Source organism: Anomaloglossus baeobatrachus, chromosome 12 (genome assembly GCF_048569485.1).
Source record: "Anomaloglossus baeobatrachus isolate aAnoBae1 chromosome 12, aAnoBae1.hap1, whole genome shotgun sequence".
Lineage (NCBI taxonomy): Eukaryota > Metazoa > Chordata > Amphibia > Anura > Aromobatidae > Anomaloglossus > Anomaloglossus baeobatrachus.
The window spans coordinates 52,707,279-52,733,135 of NC_134364.1; the positions used below are offsets into that span (position 1 = coordinate 52,707,279).

The following is a 25,857-nucleotide window of genomic DNA, read 5'->3' on the forward strand; positions in this document are numbered from 1 at the left end:
TTCCATGGCCTTGCCGTCTGTTTGGAGAATCCCTGGACAAACTCATATCTGAGACGACTGGTGGTAAAAGTACCATTCTACCACAAAAGCGGCCTGTATCTAGGAATTTAAAAAAAAATCTTCTTGGCGCAGGCAGTCCTTTCGGCCCGCTCCCCAAAACCCATCAGCACAAGGATCGTCCCAACGCTCAGATCGAGGATCCGGTCCCTCAAGGGGCTCTTCCTGGCGTTCCCACTCCAAGCAATATAAACCTAAGGGACCTCGCCCTGTACAGGCCCCCTCAGCATGACGCCAGGTATCCCTCAGATCCGACTCCTGTTGGAGGGCGGCTTCTGCTTTTTCGGGATATCTGGCTAGACCACACTCACAATGCTTGGGTTCGAGAAATCGTCACCTCAGGTTACAAGATCGATTTCCATTCCCTGCCGGCCAACAGGTTTCTGCATTCTCGTCTTCCAAAGTCCAAAACGCAAAGCCAGGCCTTATTTCAGGCCATAGCCTCCTTACAGAAAGCAAACGTTATCATTCCAGTGCCCCTGGAACAGCGCGGCAAAGGTTTCTATTCAAACCTTTTTGTCGTTCCCAAAAAAAGATGGCTCTGTCCGCCCTATCTTGGACCTCAAAAGGCTGAACAGATCCGTATGGATTCGGACCTTCCGAATGGAATCATTGAGAGCAGTACTAGCCGCCATTGAACCGGGAGAATTCCTAGCTTCCACAGACAAGATGCTTATTTATACATTGCCATATGTGTATCTCATCAACGGTTCCTTAGTTTTGCCGTAGGACACCGTCCTTTCCAATTCAGGGCCCTCCCCTTTGGACTGGCCACTGCGCCTCGGGTCTTCACAAAGGTCATGGCGGCCGTCATGTCCATTTTACACCCCAGAGGCGTCCTGGTCGTTCCCTATTTGGACGACCTACTTGTCAAGGGGAGCTCTCTTCAAGTTTGCTCAGAAAGCGTGCAGATTTGCCTAGACACGCTGTCAAGGCTAGGGTGGCTTATCAACTTCAACAAGTCATCCCTCATTCCTTATCAGCGCATCACCTTTTTAGGTATGCTGATAGACACGGCTCAGTCCCGGGTTTTTCTTCCAGAAGACAAGAGGTCTTCCCTGATCCGGGCCACCCAATCCCTCTGCTCTCGCCGTTACACATCCCTTCGGAATGGGATGAGAGTGTTAGGCAAGATGGTAGCAGTCATGGAAGCCGTGTGTTTTGCCCAATTCCATCTGCGCCCTCTACAACTGGATCTTCTATCCTCCTGGGACAAGAATCCAGCTTCTCTCTCTCTAGACCGGTCAGTCCACCTATCTCGGACTGCGCTCAGCTCCCTCGTCTGGTGGACTCAAGTCTCATCCCTATCTCAAGGGAAGTCCTTCTGCCCTGTCCACTGGCAAGTAGTCACGACAGATGCCAGGCTGGGGGGCAGTGTTTCTCCGCCACACTGTTCACGGACGCTGGTCTCCCTCCGAGCGCTCCCTTCACATCAACGTTCTAGAGATCAGAGCCATATTTTGGCCCTTCAGAACTTTTAGCCCTTGGTATTGGGCCTCCCTTTCAGATCCAGTCAGACAATGCCACGGCTGTGGCTTACATCAACCGTCAGGGAGGAACTCGCAGAAGGGCAGCGATGAAAGAAGTATCCAGGATTCTTCTTTGGGCAGAGATGTACATTCCCATTATTTCAGCTGTCCATATTCCGGGGGTAGACAACTGGGCCGCAGACTTTCTCAGCAGGCAAGGTCTAGCGGGGCAGGGGAATGGTCCCTCCACGACGAAGTGTTCCATCAGATCACTCTTCGTTGGGGACTCCCAGATGTGGACCTCATGGCGTCTCGGATGAATGCCAAAATACATCCCTTCATATCCCGGTCTAGAGACCCGCTAGCGCTCGGCTCCGACGCTCTAGTCTTGCCGTGTTCGCAGTTTCGCCTGCCCTACATCTTCCCTCTGTTTCCTCTCATTCCGAGAGTAATCAAGAAAATCAAAGCAGAGGGAATCCCGGTGATCCTCGTGGCCCCGGACTGGCCCAGGAGAGCCTGGTACCCAGAGCTTCTCCACCTTCTCAGCGACACTCCCTGGCGTCTCCCCGACCGCTCGGATCTTCTGTCGCAAGGTCCAATATTCCACCAGAATACAGCACAGCTGCATTTGACGGCGTGGCGCTTGAATTGTTGATTCTAGCCAAGTCGGGTCTTTCTTCTAGGGTAGTTCTTACCATGCTTAATGCTCGGAAGCCCTCCTCCGCCAGTATTTATCACAGGACCTGGAAGATCTATCTGTCCTGGTGTGACCGTCATAATCGGTCGCCCCTTACATTTTCAATCCCTAATGTTCTTGCCTTTCTGCAAGACGGTCTGGACTCGGGACTAGCTCTCAGTACCCTTAAAGGACAAGTTTCTGCCTTGTCAATATTTTTCCAGAAGCAGCTGGCTTCTCGCCCTCAGGTCCGTACCTTTCTTCAAGGGGTAGCGCATTTGGTCCCTCCTTATCGCCACCCCTTAGATCCCTGGGATCTGAATCTGGTTCTCGGAGCTCTTCAGCTTCCTCCTTTCGAACATCTGAGAGAAATCTCTCTTCAACGACTGTCTTGGAAAGTTGCCTTTCTTTGTCGCTCTATTGGGAGACCCAGACAATTGGGTGTATAGCTACTGCCTCCGGAGGCCACACAAAGTATTACACTTAAAAGTGTAAGACCCCTCCCCTTCTGCCTATACACCCCCCGTGGGATCACGGGCTCCTCAGTTTTCATGCTTTGTGCGAAGGAGGTCAGACATCCACGCATAGCTCCACTGTTTAGTCAGCAGCAGCTGCTGACTATGTCGGATGGAAGAAAAGAGGGCCCATACTAGGGCCCCCAGCATGCTCCCTTCTCACCCCACTTTTGTCGGCGGTGTTTGTTAAGGTTGAGGTACCCATTGCGGGTACGGAGGCTGGAGCCCACATGCTGCTTTCCTTCCCCATCCCCTTAGGGCTCTGGGTGAAGTGGGATCTTATCGGTCTCCAGGCACTGAGGCCGTGCTCCATCCACAGCCCCTGGGAATCTGCTGGACATGGAGCTGAGTATCCTCAGGGACATGGCCCTGCTACGTTGAGGTACTCTGTGTCCCCATAAAGGGGACCGCGCACAGACACACGGCAGCACTGCTGGGTGTGTTAGTGCGCCAGGGATGGCGGCGCTGCCCGCACTGGTGCCATCGCACACTACAGCGTGCTGGGTGTGTTAGAGTATTGAGGGACTGCCGCGCTAACCACCGCTGCCATTTTTATCTCTGGCGCGGCTGGGACTTGTGGTGCGCCGGGGACTTCCGCGCCGACCAGGGCTTATATGCCGGGCCGCGCTTATCACTCTAGTCCCCGGCTTTTGCGGCCTACTCTCACTTTGTTACCGCCCACTGGCCTGCCAGTCAGGGTAAGGGCGTGACGCTGCACAGCATGGCAGCGCTGAGAGATGGAGCATGCTTTGCATACTCCACCCCTCTCACTGTACACAGTGTGAAACCGGATTCCCGCACTTTCTGGGGCACGCCCACGACCTCCTCCTCTACACAGGACGCCGGCAGCCATTCATGTCAGTTTTTTCTATGACTGAGAAAAGAGACAAGTTTGGGAAGACCCTGGCAGGGATTCTGGTGGTCACACACCCGCTGTGACCGGGCGGTAAGCAGCACCTGTGGTGCTGACCCCACTAGTGCCGAAATGCACATATAGATATATGATTGTACGCTATACATTGCACTGTTCGGTCGCACTTTTGTATTTTGGCTATATACCCTCCTTGATGGTTCGGGGGAGATAACAGCATATCGTCTGTGAAAAACAAGGGTGCAGAAGCACAGGTTTTTCTATGCAGCCTGTACAGCATGTACGGCTATACTGCCGGCAGGTTCCACGGACCCCAATTGTATGCAATGCACGGCCCTTGTGGAACTTACTCAGCCGGAGTCTCTACTAATGGTCCAGGTGATGGGGACGGAGTTTGCAGTATTTACTTCAGACTTTCTGAGACTATGGCTAACATACTAGAAGCCTTGCAGTCCAGACCGGTCCCTCAGACCATGGGCTCTGTTGATTCATTGCCCCTGGTCCCCCCCCCCCAGTTGGTACAACAAGGTGCTCCTGGAGTATCTCAGGGATCCCAGGGTGAGGGGTCTGACTCGGACCGCAGTCCCAGACCCCCTAAGCGACCTCGCTGGGAGCATCCCTCGACGTCACCGCATCATTTCAGGGTCTGAGCATGGGGACTCTCTCTATGATAAGGCGGAGGTATCTGATCAGGATTCTGATCCTGAGAACGTTCTCTACCTGGATACACCTGATTGTGACACCGTAGTGAACGATCTTACGGCGTCCATCAATCATATGTTGGTTATTTCTCCCTCAGCTCCTACGCCTGAGGAGTCAGCTTCTCAGCAGGAGAAGTTCCGTTTCATGGATCACTCTGACTTCAGGGAGGCAGTCCAGAACCACCAGGCTTGTCCAGATATCGTTTTTTCAAAACGCCTTAAGGATACACGTTATCTCTTCCCTTTTGACGTTGTCAAGGGCTGGGTTCAGTGTTCCAATGTGGACCTCCTATCTCCAGCGGCTAAATCCTTAGTTGCAGTGGAAGATATGGCTTCACTCAAAGATGCCACTGACAGACAGATGGAGCTCTGGTTGAAATCCATCTATGAAGCTATTGCCGTGTCTTTGCTCCAGCTTTCGCAGCCGTCTGGGCGCTCCAAGCGGTCTCAGCGGCTCAAGCGCAAATTGAGGCAGTCACACGTCTGTCTGCGTCGCAGGCTGCGTCTTTAACGTCTCAAACGTCAGCGTTTGCGTCATACGCCATTAATGCTGTCCTGGACTCGGCGAGCCGGAAGGCGGTTGCGTCCGACAATTCAGTGGTTATACGCAGAGCCTTGTGGTTGTGGGAATGGAAGGCAGATTCTGCTTCCAAAAAAGTGCCTAACCAGTTTGCCATTCTCTGGCGACCGCTTGTTTGGTGAGCGACTGGATGAAATCATCAAACAATCCAAGGGAAAGGATACATCCTTTCCTCAGGCTACACCGATCATACCCCAACAGAGGAGGGGACAGTCGAGGTTTCGGTCCTTGCGGGGCGCAGGCAGGACAACTCCACAGCGGTCAGGATGCTTATCTCCACGTACCAATTGCTCCTGAGCATCAGCGCTTCTTGCGCTTCGCCATAGGAGACGAACACCTTCAGTTCGCGGCACTGCCGTTCGGCCTGGCGACAGCCCCAAGGGTTTTCACCAAGGTCATGGCTACAGTAGTTGCGGTCCTCCACTCTCAGGGTCACTCAGTGATACCCTACTTAGACGATCTGCTGGTCAAGGCACCCTCTCAAGAGGCATGCCAACACAGCCTCAACGTTACTCTGAAGATTCTACAGAGTTTCAGGTGGATCATCAATTTTCCAAAGTCAAATCTGACACCGGTCCAATCGCTGACATATCTTGGCATGGAGTTTCTTACTCTTCCAGCGATAGTGAAGCTTCTGCTGAACAAACAGCATTCACTACAGACAGGGGTACAATCACTCCTTCAAGGTCGGTCACACCCCTTGAGGCGCCTCATGCACTTCCTGGGGAAGATGGTGGCAGCAATGGAAGCAGTCCCTTTCGCGCAGTTTCACCTGCGTCCTCTTCAATGGGACATCCTACGCAAGTGGGACAGGATGCCGACGTCCCTAGACAGGAACGTCTCCCTCTCTCAAGCAACCAAAGCTTCCCTTCGGTGGTGGCTTCTTCCCACCTCATTATCGAAAGGGAAATCTTGCCTAACCCCGTCCTGGGCGGTGGTCACGACGGACGCGAGTCTGTCAGGGTGGGGAGCGATCTTTCTCCACCACAGGGCTCAGGGTACGTGGACTCAGCAAGAGTCCTCACTTCAGATCAATGTTCTGGAGATCAGGGCAGTGTATCTTGCCCTAAAAGCGTTCCAGCAGTGGCTGGAAGGCAAGCAGATCCGAATTCAGTCGGACAACTCCACAGCGGTGGCTTACATCAACCACCAAGGTGGGACACGCAGTCGGCAAGCCTTCCGGGAAGTCCGGCGGATTCTGCTGTGGGTGGAAGCCACAGCACCCACCATATCCGCAGTTCACATCCCGAGCGTAGAAGACTGGGAAGCAGACTTTCTCAGTCGCCAGGGCATGGCTGCAGGGGAATGGTCCCTTCACCCGGACGTGTTTCAGGAGATCTGTTGCCGCTGGGGGATGCCGGACGTCGACCTAATGGCGTCTCAGCACAACAACAAGGTCCCGGCATTCATGGCGCGGTCTCACGATCACAGAGCTCTGGCGGCAGACGCCTTCGTTCAGGATTGGTCGCAGTTTCAACTCCCTTATGCGTTCCATCCTCTGGCACTGTTGCCCAGAGTGTTACGCAAGATCAGGTCCGACTGCCGCCGCGCCATCCTCGTCGCTCCAAAATGGCCAACGAGGTCGTGGTACCCGGATCTGGGGCATCTCACGATAGGCCAACCGGGGGAACTATCAGACCGACCAGACTTGCTGTCTCAAGGGTCGTTTTTTCCTTCTGAATTCTGCGACCCTCAACCTGACTGTGTGGCCATTGAGTCCTGGATCCTAGCATCTGCAGGGTTATCTCAAGGGGTCATTACCACTATGAGACAGGCCAGAAAACACACATCTGCCAAGATCTACCACAGAACGTGGAAGATATTCTTATCTTGGTCCTCTGCTCAGGGAGTTTCTCCCTGGCCAATTGCCTTGCCTACTTTCTTTCCTTCCTGCAATTCGGTTGGAAAAAGGTTTGTCGCTCGGTTCCCTTAAGGGACAAATCTCAGCGCTCTCTGTATTTTTTTCAGAAGCGCCTAGCAAGACTACCTCAAGTACGCACGTTCCTGCAGGGGGTTTGCCGCTTAGTCCTTCCTTACAAACGACTGTTAGAACCCTGTGATTTGAACAGGGTGCTGATGGTTCTACAGAAACCACCATTCGAGCCTATGAGGGATTTTTCTCTCTCACGCCTTTCGCAGAAAGTGGTTTTCCTAGGGGCAGTCACTTCACTTCGGAGAGTGTCTGTCGGGGCAGCATTGTCGTGCAAAGTCCCCTTCCCGGTGTCTCACCAGGTCAAGGGGTTCTGCGTCCGGTTCCGGAATTTCTCCCTAAGGTGGAATCCCCCCTTTCATCTCAATCAGGGTATCCGTACCCTCGGTTTGTCTTCATCCAGTTCACCAATGTGAAAAGGATTTGCACTTGATTAGATCTGGTGAGGGCACTCAGACTCTTCATCGATCGTACGGCGTCCCTGCGCCGCTCGGAAGCACTCTTGTCCTTGTCGCTAGCCAGCGTAAAGGGTTGCAGACTTCCAAATCAAGACTGGCTCGGTGGTTCAAGGAACCAATTCTCTAGCTTATCGTGCTGCTGGGCTTACGGTTCCCTCAGGGCTGAAGGTCCATTCTACCAGAGCGGTGGATGCGTCCTGGGCTTGAGGCACCAGGCTACGGCTCAGCTTGTGTGTCAGGCGGCTACCTGGTCCAGCCTCCACACTTTCACGAAACACTGTCAGGTGCATACCTATGCTTCGGCGGATGCCAGCATAGGCAGACGAGTCCTTCAGGCGGCGGTTGCCCACCTGTAGAAAGGGCCGTTTTACGGCTCTATTACGAGGTATTATTTTACCCACCCAGGGATTGCTTTTGGACATCCCAATTGTCTGGGTCTCCCAATAGAGCGACAAAGAAGAAGGGAATTTTGTTTACTTATCGTAAATTCCTTTTCTTCTAGCTCTAATTGGGAGACCCAGCACCCGCCCCTGTTTTTTTGTATACACATGTTGTTCATGTTGAATGGTTTCAGTTCTCTGATATTCCTTCGGATTGAATTTGCTTAAACCAGTTTATTGGCTTTCCTCCTTCTTGCTTTTGCACTAAAACTGAGGAGCCCGTGATCCCACGGGGGGTGTATAGGCAGAAGGGGAGGGGCCTTACACTTTTAAGTGTAATACTTTGTGTGGCCTCCGGAGGCAGTAGCTATACACCCAATTGTCTGGGTCTCCCAATTAGAGCTAGAAGAAAAGGAATTTACGGTAAGTAAACAAAATTCCCTTCTTTTAGTCGCTATTACCTCTATCAGGCGAGTGTCCGAACTGGCAGCTCTTTCCTGTCGCTCACCTTACCTGATATTCCATCATGATAAGGTGGTCCTTTTGGCCTTCCCCCGCCTTTCTTCCGAAGGTCGTATCTTCTTTCCACTTAAACGAGGACATTGTGTTGCCGTCATTCTGCCTGGCCCCGGTCCACTCCTTTGAAAAAGCCCTTCACACTCTAGATCTCGTCAGGGCTCTGCGGATCTACATCTCCAGAACAGCGCCGTTGCCCAAGTCCGATGCCCTCTTCGTCCTCTCAGAAGGACACAAAAAGGGCAACCAGGCTTCTAAATCCACGATTTCTCGATGGATCGGGACTGCTATCTGTGAGGCATTCAAAGCACGAGGTTTTGTTCCACCTCAATCTGTGCGGGCCCACTCTACGCGAGCAGTGGGTGCTTCCTGGGCTATCCGTCATCAGGCTTCGGCGGCCCAACTTTGCAAGGCCGCTACCTGGTCCAGTGTGCACACGTTTACAAAATTCTACAGAATGCATACGCATGCCTCCGCGGATGCTGCTCTTGGAAACAAGTCCTTCAGGCGGCAGTGGCCCATTTATAAGTGGCCACTGCTCGTTTTTTTTTACAGTGTTTTGATATGTGTTCACTGCAGTTGCAGTCGTTAGTCAGCTCTTAGTCTGACGTTATACACTGTTAATAGTTCAGTTCCCACCCAGGGACTGCTTTGGGACGTCTCACTGTCTGTGTCCCCCAATGAAAAGGCGAGAAAGGAAATGACATTTTTGTGTACTCACCGTAAAATGTCTTTCTTGGAGCCTCTCATTGGGGGGACACAGCTCCCACCTCCCACCCTTGTGGTTTTGGTTGTCCTTCTACTGCTTTACACCAAACTGAGCTAGTTTCCTGCCTAGCTAGGGTATATGCTGTGGGGGGAGGAGCTAACACTTTTTCAAATCTAGTGTCACGCCTCCCCTGGAGACATCATAATACCCACTGTCTGTGTCCCCCAATGAAAGGCTCCAAGGAAGATATTTTACGGTGAGTACACAAAAATGTCATTTTTGCACAGACGCCTCATGTGACCCAGGGAGCATCGTAGACTATGTTTTGACAGAAAAATGTAACCCCGTGCTTTACAGTTAGTCTGTAAAATCCTGCCGCCATTAAACTGAATGGACGTGGGAGCTATAGGTTATTAATAGCAACTGTCAGTGATTGCTATAGGAACAAAATAAACTGTTAGTTGAAGCTCATGTGTGAGGTTATATGATGTCGGTGGAGAGATGGATAGAGAGACAGAAAAAGACAGACAGACAGAGACACAGACAGATGGGGAAAGAGACAGCCCTGGAAAGAGACAGCCCTGGAAAGAGACAGCCCTGGAAAGAGACAGCCCTGGCAGACACAGAGAGACAGACACAGGGAGACAGACACAGGGAGACAGACACAGGGAGACAGACACAGGGAGACAGACACAGGGAGACAGACACAGGGAGACAGACACAGGGAGACAGACACAGGGAGACAGACACACACAGAGAGAGACTGGGAGAGAGACAGACAAACAGACAGAGAGAGAGACTGGGAGAGAGACAGACAAACAGACACAGAGAGAGACTGGGAGAGAGACAGACAAACAGACACAGAGAGAGACTGGGAGAGAGACAGACAAACAGACACAGAGAGAGAGACAGACAAACAGACACAGAGAGAGAGACTGGGAGAGAGACAGACACAGAGAGAGACTGGGAGAGAGACAGACACAGAGAGAGACTGGGAGAGAGACAGACAAACAGACACAGAGAGAGAGACAGACAAACAGACACAGAGAGAGACTGGGAGAGAGACAGACAAACAGACACAGAGAGAGACTGGGAGAGAGACAGACAAACAGACACAGAGAGAGACTGGGAGAGAGACAGACAAACAGACACAGAGAGAGACTGGGAGAGAGACAGACAAACAGACACAGAGAGAGACTGGGAGAGAGACAGACAAACAGACACAGAGAGACAGACAAACAGACAGACAAACAGACACAGAGAGAGACTGGGAGAGAGACAGTTACTATCCCTGGCAACGTCCGGGTACTATAGCTAGTATATATATAATATATTATTATTTTTTTTTCCCTTTTTTTTTTCCCCCTCTTCTTTAAAGCTTTTTTTAAAATAGGGGGTCTTCACTTACCCCCAGCTGCCATGGCAATCCATCCACACCCCACAATCATGTGCGTTACACGTAGTCAAAGGTTTCTTTTTCTGTTCCAGTTCTCACCACAGTTGGTATTTACTTTAATTTATGGCATGTTTTATAGCGTTTTGATCACCTTTTAAGATTTTCTTAAAATCGTTGATTAAACCAAAAGGTTACTGATTTTAAGCAGATGATGACATTATATTATTCAGGCTTGTATTATAAACCTATTTGTTTAAAAAAATAATAATTATGCCAGTAGTCTCTGTTTTTCATATTAACATCAATATAAAAAATACAAAAATCTCCCAAAGTGCACCCTTGGTCTGTGGCGCGCACCCTTGGTCTGTGGCGCGCACCCTTGGTCTGTGGCGCGCACCCTTGGTCTGTGGCGCGCACCCTTGGTCTGTGGCGCGCACCCTTGGTCTGTGGCGCGCACCCTGGGTCTGTGGCGCGCACCCTGGGTCTGTGGCGCGCACCCTTGGTCTGTGGCGCGCACCCTGGGTCTGTGGCGCGCACCCTTGGTCTGTGGCGCGCACCCTTGGTCTGTGGCGCGCACCCTTGGTCTGTGGCGCGCACCCTGGGTCTGTGGCGCGCACCCTGGGTCTTTGGCGCGCACCCTGGGTCTGTGGCGCGCACATAGGCTTTTCCTGTTTTCTGCTGCTCACTTTAAAGCTGTGTTGTGTAAAGTGGGACAGATCGAGCAGAGTCATCTCAATTTTCGGGTGGGGGATTAAATCACAGATGGCAGCTTTGTTGTACTGTTGGTAGGATAGCAACACTATACAAATAGGTAAAGCTTATAATACAAATTAAATTTCAAAATACTACAGATTTGTATTCAGCTGTAGAATAAGTATTGTAGTACGGTAGGTGCTACAATGAGGAGACAGACCCACCCCTCTTAAATCTTAGGCTCTCATACAGGCAGATCAGATCTCATACTTTGCACTGACGAGGATAACCATCTTAAAACACCTTGTCTGCAAATTGAAGTTTTGATCTGGCATAAATCCTAAGTCATATGAAAAGTCTCGTTAAAGAGTCACTTTTGACTTTTAGGATTGGTACCTCATAGGTGGCACTGGAGTTCGTCTACTTTCTCACTGAAGAGACAGTTTGCATATTTCCCAGAGAAGCATTACGGCTTAAGTCTCCTCACCACTGGCATGCTGGATTGTAGTGTCAGTCTCCGCAAGGAGAATAGCATTCCCCTTAGGAACAGTATGTATCATGCATGTGTCTTAAGGCCGCTTTACACGCTACGACATCGCTAAAGCGATGTCGTTAGGGGTCACTGAATTTGTGATGCACATCCGTCCGCGTTAGCGATTTTTGAATCGTCGCAAAAACGTGCAAAATCGCTAATCGGTGACATGCCCCCCTATTCCCAATTATCGTTGCTGCTACAGGTACGATGTTGTTCGCCGTTCCTGCGGCAGCACACATCGCTACAGTGCTGGCCAAAAGTATTGGCACCCCTGCAATTCTGTCAGCGAATACTCAGTTTCTTCTTGAAAATGATTGCAATCACAAATTCTTTGGTATTATTATCTTCATTTAATTTGTCTTCAGTGAAAAAAAAAATTGTCTTAAAGCCAAATTGGATATAATTCCACACCAAACATAAAAAAGGGGGTGGACAAAAGTATTGGCACTGTTTGAAAAATCATGTGATGCTTCTCTAATTTGTGTAATTAACAGCACCTGTAACTTACCTGTGGCACCTAACAGGTGTTGGCAATAACTAAATCACACTTGCAGCCAGTTGACATGGATTAAAGTTGACTCAACCTCTGTCCTGTGTCCTTGTGTGTACCACATTGTGCATGGAGAAAAGAAAGAAGACCAAAAAACTGTCTGAGGACTTGAGAATCCAAATTGTGAGGAAGCATGAGCAATCTCAAGTCTACAGGGCCATCTCCAAAGACCTGAAAGTTCCTGTGTCTACGGTGCGCAGTGTCATCAAGAAGTTTAAAGCCCATGGCACTGTGGCTAACCTCCCTAGATGTGGAAGGAAAAGAAAAATTGACGAGAGATTTCAACGCAAGATTGTGCGGATGGTGGATAAAGAACCTCGACTAACATCCAAACAAGTTCAAGCTGCCCTGCAGTCCGAGGGTACAACCGTGTCAACCCGTACTATCAGTCAGCGTCTGAATTACAAGGGACTGTATGGTAGGATACCCAGGAAGACCCCACTTCTTACCCCGAGACATAAAAAAGCCAGGCTGGAGTTTGCCAAAACTTACCTGAGAAAGCCTAAAAGGTTTTGGAAGAATTGTTCTCTGGTCAGATGAGACAAAAGTACAGCTTTTTGGGAAAAGCCATCAACATAGAGTTTTCAGGAAAAAAAAGAGGCATTCAAAGAAAAGAACACGGTCCCTACAGTCAAACATGGCGGAGGTTTCCTGATGTTTTGGGGTTCCTTTGCTGCCTCTGGCACTGGACTGCTTGACCGTGTGCATGGCATTATGAAGTCTGAAGACTACCAACAAATTTTGCAGCGTAATGTAGGGCCCAGTGTGAGAAAGCTGGGTCTCCCTCAGAGGTCATGGGTCTTCCAGCAGGACAATGACCCAAAACACACTTCAAAAAGCACTAGAAATTGGTTTGAGAGAAAGCACTGGAGACTACTAAAGCGCCCAGCAATGAGTCCAGACCTGAATCCCATAGAACACCTGTGGAGAGATCTCAAAATGGCAGTTTGGAGAAGGCCCCTTCAAATCTCAGGGACCTGGAGCAGTTTGCCAAAGAAGAATGGTCTAAAATTCCAGCAGAGCATTGTAAGAAACTCATTGATGGTTACCGAAAGCGGTTGTTCGCAGTTATTTTGGCTGAAAGTTGTGCAACCAAGTATTAAGCGGGCTTTACACACTGCGATATCGGTCCCGATATCGCTAGTGTGGGTACCCGCCCCCATCTGTTGCGCGACACGGGCAAATCGCTGCCCGTGGCGCACAACATCGCCCAGACCCGTCACACATACTTACCTGCCTGGCGACGTCGCTGTGACTGGCGAACCGCCTCCTTTCTAAGGGGGTGGTCCGTGCGGCGTCACAGCGACGTCACTGAGCGGCCGCCCAATAGAAGCGGAGGGGCGGAGCTGAGCGGGACGTAACATCCTGCCCACCAACTTCCTTCCGCATAGCGGCAGGTAAGGAGAGCTTCCTCGTTCCTGCGGTGTCACACGGAGCGATGTGTGCTGCCGCAGGAACGAGGAACAACCTCGTTACTGCTGCAGTAACGATTTTTGAGAATGGACCCCCATGTCACCGATGAGCGATTTTGCACGTTTTTGCAACGATGCAAAATCGCTCATTGGTGTCACACGCAGCAACATCGCTAATGCGGCCGGATATGCGTCACCAAATCCGTGACCCCAACGAGTTCGCATTAGCGCTGTCGTAGCGTGTAAAGCCCCCTTTAGGCTAAGGGTGCCAATACTTTTGTCTGGCCCATTTTTGGAGTTTTGTGTGAAATGATCAATGATTTGATTTTTTTCATTCTCTTGTGTTTTTTCATTGCAAGCAAAATAAATGAAGATAATAATACCAAATAATTTGTGATTGAAATCATTTTCAGGAAGAAACTGAGTATTATCTGACAGAATTGAAGAATTACTTTTGGCCAGCACTGTATTTGTAACCCCGCAGGAACGAGGAACCTCACCTTACCAACGGCCGCCCGCAATGAGGAAGGAAGGAGGTGGGCGGGATGTTACGTCCCGCTCATCTCCGTCCCTCCGCTTTTATTGGGTGGCCGCTTAGTGACGTTGCTGTGATGCCGAATGAACCGCCCCCCTTAGAAAGGAGGCGGTTCGCTGGTCACAGCGACGTTGCTAAGCAGGTAAGTAGTGTGACGGGTCCACGCGATTTTGTGCGCCACGGACCGCGATTTGCCCGTGACGCACAAACGATGGGGGCGGGTATGCACGCTAGCGATCTCGCTAGCGAGATCGCAGCGTGTAAAGCGGCCTCTAGTCTCATGAAAAGACCCTGTGCTCCACACCTGCTCATTGCGCACCATTTTGGGCAATTTTGCAGGGTTGCAACGACAACGGTCGTTGCAAAAACCTTTTTTTTTTTTTTATTTATTTAATTTTTTTTTTTAATCAAATCATTTTTATTAACATTTTAATTTAACAGGTAAATTATGCATACATGCAGGTATGCTAAACAAACCCCCTCCCCCCAAACAGAATTCCCAATTCACTCAACAATCAGTATATTCAATTGTATATTTTACATCCCAAAATACATTTAGGCATAAATCTGTGACCAAACAGCAACTAATAGAATATCTAACTGGAGCATCTACAATCCGACCCAACATTCATATCCACTCCCATTCAGCCAGGCTAAGACAGGTTTGCCATCAGGGCACTAACCCAGGTCAGCGTTGCCGGAGTCAGATTTGGGGTATCAAGCCACGGGGACCACATATCCTCAAATTTCTTGTACCCCGTTCTCTTTTGATAGGCATATTTCTCCAGCCAAAGGGTGTGATTCACCCTGTCAATTAACTCTTTGATAACAGGGATCTTGCTATCTTTCCAGTACTGTGCAATGACTTTCCATGCCTGGTACAGTATGTGTGCGATAGCAATCTTATGGCTCTCCTGGATAGGGACTTCCGCAGTATATCCAAGAGTACATGTCAGAGGTCTGCGGTCCATATGGCAATCATACACCGAGTCAATAAGATCAAGTACCCCCACCCAGTAGCTTCTCAAACGTGGACAATTCCACATGAGATGAATCGGGTCAGCATCCGGAACTCCACACTTCCAGCAGCATGAGTCAGGGCTAGCGCCTATTTTGAATAAAAAGGCCGGGGTCTTATACAGTGGAACCTTTGTTAACGATAGCAATCCGTTCTGGGAGTGTGCTTGTAAACCAAGTTACTCGTTCAGCAAAGCAAGATTTCCCATAGGAAATAATGCAAGCTCAGACAATTCGTTCCACAACTTGTTAAATGTCCCATCCTGGTCCCCTATTGTGCCATTCCACACACTTACAAACACACACAAACACGCTCGCACACATATTATGTTCACCTTACCTTCCGTTCCATCGCCGGTCTCCTGGATCTTGCAGTTTGCCGGTACAGGATGTGTATCGGGTAACCATCGTGACGAGCCTCTGTGACTCACTGACCGACAATAGCGGAATATTTTGCAGTACCTCCTCCCATATTTCCTCCAAAATATTCCGTATGTCTCCCTGCCACCTATCCCTAAGACCAGAGGTCATCCCCCTGTATTTGGCATCTTGGAGATACATGTAATACCATGAGATCGCACCCTTAAGGCGGCGTTATGTGCTACAATATATCTAACGATATGTCGTCGTTGGTGACGCACATCCAGCATAGTTTCACATATCGTAGTGTGTGACAGCTACGAGCGACTGTGAACGAGTAAAAATACTCACCTTATCGTTGCTCGTTGATACGTCGTTCATTTTCAAAATATCGGTGAAATTCCTGGATGCAGGTTGTTCGTCGTTCCCGAGGCAGCACACATCGCCCCGTGTGACACCCCGGGAACAACGAACACAGCTTACCTGCTTCCCGCCGGCAATGCGGAAGGAAGGAGGTGGGCGGGATGTTATGTCCCGCTCATCTCCGCCCCTCCGCTTCTATTGGGCGGCCGCTGTGTGACGTCGATGTGACGCCGACGTCCCTCCCACTACAGGAAGAGGATGTTCGCCACCCACAGCGAGGTCGTTTTTAAGGTAAGTACGTGTGACGGGGGTTACCGACTTTGTGCGACACGGGCAACAAATTGCCCGTGATGCACAAACGATGGGGGCGGGTACGATTGCTCATGTGATCACACGATAAATAGACTCGTGTAAAGCGGCCTTTAGTGTCACCAGGTTGCACAAACCTTTTAGGTTTTTTTTTCGGGCTCACCAGAAATACAATGAAGTCTAAAAATATTTGAAGTGACCGAATCTTTGTGATTTGTTCTCTGCATACCACAATTTTTTTTTATAAAATTAGACAACTGAGATGCAATTGAAGTGTACACTTTCAGATTTAATTGAAGGGTTTGAACAAAAATATCCTGGGAAACTTTTAGGAATTCCAATCATTTTTCTACAAAGCCTCCTCAATTCCGGAGCTTAAAAGTAATTGCAAAAATTTAACTTCACCATAAATAAAAAGTAAATTTTTTATACTTTTGTAGATAATCCTTAAGGGTGCTTTACACGCTGCGACATCACTAGCGTTTGCTAGCAATGTCGCGGGTGATAGCACCCGCCCCCGTCGTTCGTGCGACATTTGGTGCTCGCTGCCATAGCGAACATTATCGCTACGGCAGTGTCACACGCACATACCTTGCCAGCAACATCGCTGTGACCGCCGAACAATCCCTCTCTCAAGGGGGAGTTGCATTCGGCGTCATAGCGACATCACTGCGGCGTCACTATGCGGCCGGCCAATAGAAGCGGAGGGGCGGAGATGAGCGGCCGGAACATCCCGCCCACCTCCTTCCTTCTGCATTGCCGGTGGACGCAGGTAAGGAGATGTTCGTCGCTCCCGCGCGTCACACACAGCGATGTGTGCTGCCGCAGGAACGACAAACAACATCGTACCTGCAGCTGCAACGATATTAAGGAAAGGAGCGACGTGTCAACGATCACCGTTTTGGAACGATTCTGCGATCGTTGATCGTCACTCCTAGGTGTCACATGCTGCAATGTCGCTACCGGCGCCGGATGTCCGGATGTGCGTCACTACTGACATGACCCCGACAATATATCGGTAGCGATGTCGCAGCGTGTAAAGCACCCTTTAGTAAGCAATGACTGCCTGAAGTCTGGAAGCCATGGACATCACCAAACGCTGGGTGTTTTTCCTTTTATTGCAGCTGACTTCAGTTGTTGCTTGTTTGTGGGTCTTTCTGCCTTAAGTTTTGTCTAAAGCATGTGAAAAGCAGCTCGAGGGGGTTGAGATCTGGTAATATCTCGGCTATTGCAGAATATTCCACTTCTTTACCTTTAAAAAAAAGCTTATAGGCTGCTTTCGCAGTATCTTTTGGGTCCCAGTAGAGATGGACAATCCCCAAGTTGCATTTGGTGGAATCTGAGCAGAAAGTCTCACCCTGTACACTTCAGAATTCATCCGCCTGCTTCTGTCTTCACTCACATCATCAATAAACACTAGTGATCTAGGGCCATTTGAGCCCTTCATGCCCGGCCATCACACCGCCTCCGCCATGTGTTACAAAGGATGTGGTGTGCTTTGGATCATAAGCCGTTCCAAGCCTTCTTCATACTTTCTTCTTCCCATCATTCTGGTACAGGTTGATATTAGTTTAATCTGTCCAAGCAATGCTCTTCAGGAATTGGTCGTCATCTTTAGATGTTGTTTTGGGCAAAGTCTAATCAGGCCTTTTCTAATTTTAAGGCTGATTTTATGGTTTCATCTTGTGGTGAACCCTCTGGATTTGCTCTCATGAAGTCTTCTCCTTATGGTAGACTTGAATACTGAAACACCGACTTTCTGGTGATCGTTCTCCACTTAGGTGGATGTTCTGACGGGGTATTTCTTCACCATGGAAATCATTTTGTGATCATACCCAACTTGATTTCTGTGGATGTTTGTGCCCTCTTGACTTTGCAAGCTCTCCTTCAGTTTTGTTTTTCTCTAGCATGTATCAAACCATTGATTTGGACACTCGTAACATTTTTGCTAGTTCTCTGATGGATTTTTGCTTTTTTTTTTTTCTTCAGCCTAATGATTTTCTGTTTCTCTTTATTGAGAGCTCCTTTGACAACATGTGTGTTCACAGCTACAGCTTTCAAATGCAAATACCACACCTGGAATCAGCTCCAGACCTTTTACCTGCTTAATTGATGATGGCTTAATGAGGAAACAGCCCATTAAAGAGCTTTTGAGATAATGGTTCAGTTACGTTTAGTCCCTTTAAAAAGAGGCAGCTACATTTTAAAGAGCTGTAATTCCTAACCCTTACTCTAATTCGGATGGGAATAGTCCCAAATTAAAACAGTCTACATTTTCAGCCCATAACCGAATCTTAAATATGTTTTGGTAAACGGCTAAAATGCCAAAACGTGTGCCACTGTCCAAATATTTCTGACCTAACTATTGGTAGAGGGGTGGGCAATTAATTTTCTCAAGGGGCTGCTACATGAAAGAACGTGACTGGTATTCAGAGCTGAACCGGCTGAAATTTAGTTCTGTTCAATATTTAGTATTTAACATATTAGTTATTATTTTGTATTAATATTAATTGTATCCCTTAATATTGAGCAGAAATAACTATACTGACAATTCCTTATATACAGTAGGAGTCCACACAGTCCCCCCTATATACAGCACGAACCTCCACATAGTTTCCCGTATAGAGGATGAGCCCTCCCATTGCCTACCTATATACAGATTGAGCCCCCATATATAGATCCTTTTATATAAAATTTTGAGCCCCCTCGTAACCTGTCTATATACAGTATAAGCCACCACACATACTCCTAAACACAATATGAGCCTCACATCACCTCCTAACTACAATATTTGCACCCACGTATCCTCTCTATATGCTGTGTGAGCCGTTACATAGCCTTCTAAATAGTGTGAGCCCCTACATAGCCCCCTATATACATTATGAGCTCACACATAGTCTCCAAAATACAGCATGAGCCCTCATGTAGCGTCCTAAATACATGGAGCCCCACATAGCCTCCTATATACATTGAGACCCCACTTATCCTTCTATATACAGTATGAGGCCCCACATAGCCTGCTATATACAGTACAGTATGAGGCCCCACATTGCCTCCTGTAACAGTATGAGCGCACACATAGTCCCCTATATACAGCATGAACCTCCACATAGTTTCCTGTATACAGGATGAGCCCTCCCATTACCTCCCTATATATAGGTTGAACCCCCACATAGATCCTCTATATACAATCTGAGCCCCCACATAACCCCTTTATATACAGTGTGAGCCCCCTCATAGCCACTCTATATACAGTATAAGCCACCACACAGCCTTCTAAATAGTGTGAGCCTCTACATAGCCCCCTATATGTATGAGCCCTCATGTAGCGTCCTATATACATTGAGCCCCACATAGCCTCTTTATATACATTGAGTCTCCACTTATCCCTCTATATACAACACAGACAGTGCCACCGTTTTCTACAACGCCACTCTGACATCAGCTATTGATTCAGTCGCCCCTCTCATGCATGGCAGAATGACACGAATCAATAGACAACCCTGGCACAACAGCCTCACTAAAAAAAACTTCACCAAGTGTCTAGAGCGGTGGAAGAATACGCATTCCCAGGAGGACTTCACCACATTAAAAAATGTAATTCACACATTTCGTTTGGCCCTCACCTCTGCTAAGCAGGATTACTTCAAAACCTTCATATCATCTTTAACACACAACCCCAAACAATTATTCAATACTTCTAACACCCTCCTCCGCCCACCACTGCCCCCTCCAACCTCCCTCATCTCTGCAGAAGACTTTGCCACATATTTCAAAGAAAAGATTGACCAAACAAGGCAATTCTTTTCTGCTCAATCACCACAACTCCTTCATATAACAGACCACTGCCCCTCCACCATAAACGTCTTTTCCACCATCACTGAAAAAGAGCTCACACATCTTCTCTCGAAAGCGCACTTCACCTCACCTCACCACCTGCTAACTTGACCGCATCCCACCTCCTCCCCAACTTCACCACTATGCATATTCCAGCCTTAACCCATCTTTTCAACCTATCTTTAACCTCTGGTACCTTCCCTTCTGCTTTTAAACACGTAACAGGCACACCCATCCTAAAGAAACCTTCCCTCGATCCAACCTCTACTACCAGTTATTGCCCCATATCCCTACCCGTTCGCCTCAAAACTCCTGGAACAGCACGTCCATGCTGAACTTTCCTCCTACCTCTCATCTAACTCTCTCTTTGACAACCTACAGTCCGGCTTCCGTCCACATCATTCTAACTGCCCTGACTAAAATCACAAATGACTTACTGCCAAAGCTGACAGTCACTTCTCCATACTCCTACTTCTAGACCTGTCCTCAGCGTTTGACACTTTTGACCACTCCCTCCTATTACAGATCCTCTCTTCCCTTGGTGTCAGAGACCTTGCCCTCTCTTGGATCTCTTCATACCTTCCCAACCACACTTGTAGTGTCTCCCACTCCCACACAACCTCTTCATCCCGCCATCTCTCTGTTAGCGTCCCTCAAGGCTCTGTCCTGGGACTCTTACTTTCTTCCATCTATATATTTGGCCTGGTACACCTCATAAAGTCCCATGGCTTCCAGTACCACCTATATGCCGATGACACTCAGATCTACCTCTCTGGCCCAGATGTCACATCTCTGCTGTCCAGAATCCCGGAGTGTCTATGGGCCACACCTTCTTCTTTTCTCGCTTCCTAAAGCTCAATGTGGTCAAAACTGAAGTAATCATATTTCCTCCATCTCACCTACACTCCCTACCTGATCTATCTATTATAATAAATTACATCACGCTCTCCCCAGTACCCAAAGTTCGGTGCCTCAGAGTGACCTTCGACTTTGCCTTGTTCTTCATACCACACATCCAATCTCTTACCTCCTGCCATCTTCAACTCAAAAATGTTTCCAGAATCCGTCCTTTCCTCAATTCTCTATCTACAAAAATGCTAGTGCATGCCCTCATAATCTCCCGCCTCGATTACTGCAACATCCTCCTCTGTGGCCTCCCTGCTAACACGCTAGCCCCTCTCCAGTCCATCCATAAAGGAGTTGTCCGACATTAGCTTAAACAATTTTTGGAGTTTCTGTACTGTATTGTTATATAAAACACCCCTACATTTTTTTGTTTTGTTTTCTAACTTTTCTTCCTCTTGAATTATCCCTTCATTCTCTGCAGCTCTTTGTTTACGTTCAGCTCAACCTAACATGACATCTTCCTGTGCCAAACCTCACAGTCAGAGCTGGCACCGCCCGGCCTCACTTTTCAGCCCCACCCTCTGCACACTCATTGGCTGTCGGTATCCTTCCCCAGCACTGACCTCTCATTGCTCCAGCAAAGATGGGCACTTTACTACATTATATGTGCGGTGGATGTGAGGGATTGGGCTGCACAGATGAGATATCACTGCTCTGTATATCCAATCATTGGTAGTACAGAGCAGTGATCCTCACATCCACCGCACATATAATGTAGTAAAATCCCCTTTCCCTGTCCCCATACTATAGTAATGTGCTCATCCCTGCCCCCATACTATACTAATATCCCCTTTCCCTGTCCCCATACTATAGTAATATCCCCTTTCCCTGTGCCCATACTATAGGAATGTCCCCTTTCCTTGTGCCCATCGTGCAGTAATGTCCCCTTGGGCTTCTCTTCTTGTAGTAATGCTCTGTCCGGTAGAATTTCCCCCTAGTCTGCCATTCTTCAGACACAAAAAAACCCAAACACAAATCCTTCTCACCTGTCCTCATTCCCTCGGTGCCCTGTGTCCTGCCTCTTGTGACCGCAGCCCCCTCCTTGCTGATCGCTACTGGTGCAGGGGCCGCGCAGTCAGCACTTTATAGCAGAGGACTGATTTCCAGGCGCTGTGCAGGGACGCGCTCTCTATGCAGCTTCTCCAGTGATTGATTTCCAGGTGCTGTGCAGGGACGCGCTCTCTATGCAGCTTCTCCAGTGATCTGCTGCTGGCTTCTGATTGGCCGGCGGCTTATCATAGCTGTATACAGAGCTTGGCTCTGCAGAGCACCCGGGAATCTGTCATCTGTTATAAGTGCTGTCTGCACGGCCCCCTGCAGAGTCTGCGATCAGCAAGGGGCCTGCACACCACAAGCAGCATCAGGGGCCGCAGCTGACAGCGCTGAATATCAGATGACAGATTCCCGGGCGTTCTGCAGAGCCGAGCTCTGTATACAGCTACTACAATGATCCGCTGCTGGCCTCTGATTGGCCAGCGGCTGATAATAGCTGTATACAGCACTCCCATCTGCAGAGCGCCCGGTAATCAGTTATCGGATATACAGCGCTGACTGCACGGGCCCAGCACAGGCAGCATTCTGCAAGGGGGCCACTGCCTGCGCGCCGCCAGCAGCATGATGGGTTGCATGCAGCGTACAAGCAGCGAGACCCCTGCAGTATGGAATGTGGGGAGGGTGCAGGGAGGGGGGCGGGGACTCTGGCGCCATGCACCCGCCCAGCAGGGCGGCTACATGTCGGCTTTGATGCCCGTCGACAAGGCGGGCACAAGCTCCTGCACTTGTTGTTGCAACATCACAGGAAGCTGCAAAATCACGGCAGGAGCGGTCACATGACCGTTCTGAGCCGGGGGAGAGGAGCTGACAGCAGCGCAGGTAGTTAGTTACTATCTACTTACCTGCCCCAATGTAGCCCCATAGTCTAATAAAGGAAAATAAGCAAAATAAGCCGGATAACCCCTCTAATTCTGCTGCCCGACTGATCCACCTCTCTCTCCATAATACCACCCCACTTCTCCCCTCTGCAAATCACTCCATTGGCTCCCAATCCTTCACTGTATCCAATTCAAACTACTAACACTGACCTACAAAGCCGTCCATAATCTGTCTCCTCCATACATCTCCAAACTAATCTCCCGCTATACTCCAACACGTAACCTCCGGTCCTCCCTAGAACTCCTTCTCCCCTCCTCTCTCATTTGCTCCTCATGCAACCGCATCCAAGACTTCTCCCGAGCATCCCAAGTCTTCTGGAATTTGGTGCCTCAACACGTCAGATTATCTGCTACACTTGCAAGCTTCAAACGTAACTTGACAACTCATCTGTTAGAAATGCCTATAATATCCATTGACCCTACCCACCTTATCAACACCACAGCTACTGCTTCAACAACGTGCCGGAACTGCCTCCCGACCAACACCCCACCTACTGTCTCCTCCCCAAAATCCCTTAGAATGTAAGCCCGCGGACAATGTATTCACCATATTGACTGCGGAGGACATGGTGCAGCCTCCGGTCCTTTCTTTTCAGCCATTCGGCCTTCTCGGTCCGCACTTTGCCCAACCCTACTCAATGTGTGCATTAGATACTATCAGTATTCTCCTCTGTTTCCAGCTTGAATCATGTCGATGTCCGAATGTGATATTGCATAGTTGTGGTCAATCGCCAACTAGCAACTTTTCCTTCTCTCACTGTTCTACTGAGAGATGCAGATTGTAAATTATTTTCAACTTTTTCTAAATTATCTGAATGTTCTCTATTTCTTTCCAAGGCTTCCCTGAAAAAGAAACCTATCCTGACCTTCAATAAGAAGCCGAGAACCTCCTGCAAGAAGGAATTTTGCCGTTTAGGTTGCATTTGTTCCAGTTTAAGCTTCACAAAGCTCACTGCAACGCACTGTCGCCATGAGGAGTGTATGTTTAGTTGTGAATGCCTGAAGAGCAAATCAGACACTGGAAAAGATGGGCTCATGGCTAAAGGAAGTAGGAATTCACAGGAAAAGGCTGAGATTGATGTATCTCCTAATCCTGGATATGGTTACAAGCCTGAACATGGGGGCAAGTCTCTAGACGCCATGCAGAGAGAACAACTCCAGGAATTGTCTGTAGATGGTCTACAAAACAGACCCATAAAAGCCAAGAAGAGGAAATCTATTGAGAGCCGTAAGTAATCACCAATGTACTCATTTTTTTTAGGGGCCTAGATTTGAGCCCCGAGCTGTCAAATAGTTTGCTGGAGTGAATCTTCTCGGAATGGTGTAAACTTATAGATGTTGTGTGTCAGACTGTAGGGGTGTGAAATGCTGATTAACGATCACTCAAACTTTCAAGATCAGACTCATCTTGCCATCATGTCCCTGCGTTTATTTTATAGATGACACGATTTCGGACATGCGGGCACCAATCCGTTTTCCTATCTGGGATAGATCTGATGTAGCAGATGATCCAGAGCCTTTATCTATTCCTGAACAAGGTGAAGTTGTTGAGACGAGCATTCTGCACAAGGTGCACATAGAGAAGAATAAGTCTCTTGAAGGTCGCAAACCCTGCCGTCCAAGCTCAGTGGTAAGACCCTGCTAGCTGCTTTTTATGCTGCGTGAATCCACATAATATAAAATGAATGTCAAAGTCCTTTTAAATGAGTTGTCCAAAGTTAAGTGAATTTCAAACTACCATGTTTTTCCAAAACTAAGCCCTCCCCAAAAACAAGCTCTAGCAGGATTTTTCAACCTTTTCGGAGCAAGACTTAAATATAAGCGCTACCCTGACAGTTAGCCCAAGCCGCGGTTCAATAATAAAGTGTCCATACACCTAAAAAACATAAAGATACTGCAGGACACTTCATTATAGACAGCAGACATCCCCAAGAGAGAAGAAAGAAGAGTGAAAACCCCACTATTATACTCACCAGGCACCGAACAGGAGGACTTGGAGTGGAACGCACACCCACACTCATCAGATCACAACCCCGCACTCATCAGGTCGCACACTCACACACATTAGATCGCACACTCACCACATCCAGCAATTCCTTCTGGCCGGCAGAGAATCCTGGGATGCAGTGCGGTGGAACGCATAGCAGACCTGTGGTGGAACACATCGATGTGTTCCACCACCGAGTCTTTCATACATACATATGTCTAACTATATAATTTAATGACCTTTTCTAATGTACTTCAATTAAAAATTCCTTACCGTTCCCTCAGCTCCTGAGCCTGCTCTTTTTACATTTTGGCACCTTCAGCCCTAAATATACAGTAGATAGCACCAAGCGTTTAAAGGATGAAGTAAGCACTCAGCCTGGTCCAGACAGAAAAGATTTGTTTAGGTCTTCCTATATTGGATTTTGCTATATAGTATATTTGTATTATACCTTTCTTCATCGTTCCTTATGGGAGACCCAGACCATGGGTGTATAGCTTCTGCCTCCGGAGGACACACAAAGTACTACACTCAAACGTGTAGCTCCTCCCTCCGGGCTATATACACCCCCTGGATGACAATCTAACCAGTTCAATGCTTTGTGTTCAGGAGGTCACACACACATGCATTCTCTGATTTTTTTCATTTTTATTTTTTGATTTTAAAGATTTGGAAGAAAAGCGGGTCCAGTCTGGACTCCCGGCATGTCCCTTCTCACCCCACTGTGTCGGCGGTGCTGTTAAGGTTGACTTTACAAGGCTGGAGCCTTCACATGCCGCGCTCCTTCACATCCTCTGAGAGGCTCTGGGTTGAAGTGGGAGCCGTCACGGTCCTCTCTGCTTGCAGAAGGCCGGTCTCCATCCGCAGCCCTGTCTGGTTCCTGCTGGAAGGAGCGTTTAACCCCCCTCAGGGACATGCCCTGCGTCTCAAAAGCTAAGTATTGAGACGTTTTTCAGGGGTCCCGGGTACTTTTATTAGGGGGAAAGTATGTTTTTTTATGTTTACTGTAAATTCCGGCCGGTTCTGGGGGTTTCCCCTGAGAACCGCGCCGAAGGTGCCTGCTCGTCGGCCGCATGTTAAAATCTAGGCCCCGGCTTCTGTTTGGGCCTAGTTTCGGTTTCATCTTCCTCTGCATGTCATTCATGCAGGGGAATAGAGTGGCGC

At 48.8% G+C, this 25,857-nt stretch overlaps 1 protein-coding gene across 5 annotated transcripts in view; it reads left to right on the forward strand.

Moving 5' to 3' along the window:
• Positions 1-25,857, forward strand: part of MGA (MAX dimerization protein MGA) — a 259,036-nt gene that overhangs the window by 70,569 nt on the left and 162,610 nt on the right. For all 5 annotated transcript variants that reach the window (XM_075331070.1, XM_075331069.1, XM_075331073.1 and 2 more), the window contains exons 9-10: positions 23,544-23,934; positions 24,146-24,336. In XM_075331070.1, coding sequence (XP_075187185.1) covers positions 23,544-23,934; positions 24,146-24,336 — 582 coding nt within the window. The remainder of the gene's footprint in view (positions 1-23,543; positions 23,935-24,145; positions 24,337-25,857) is intronic.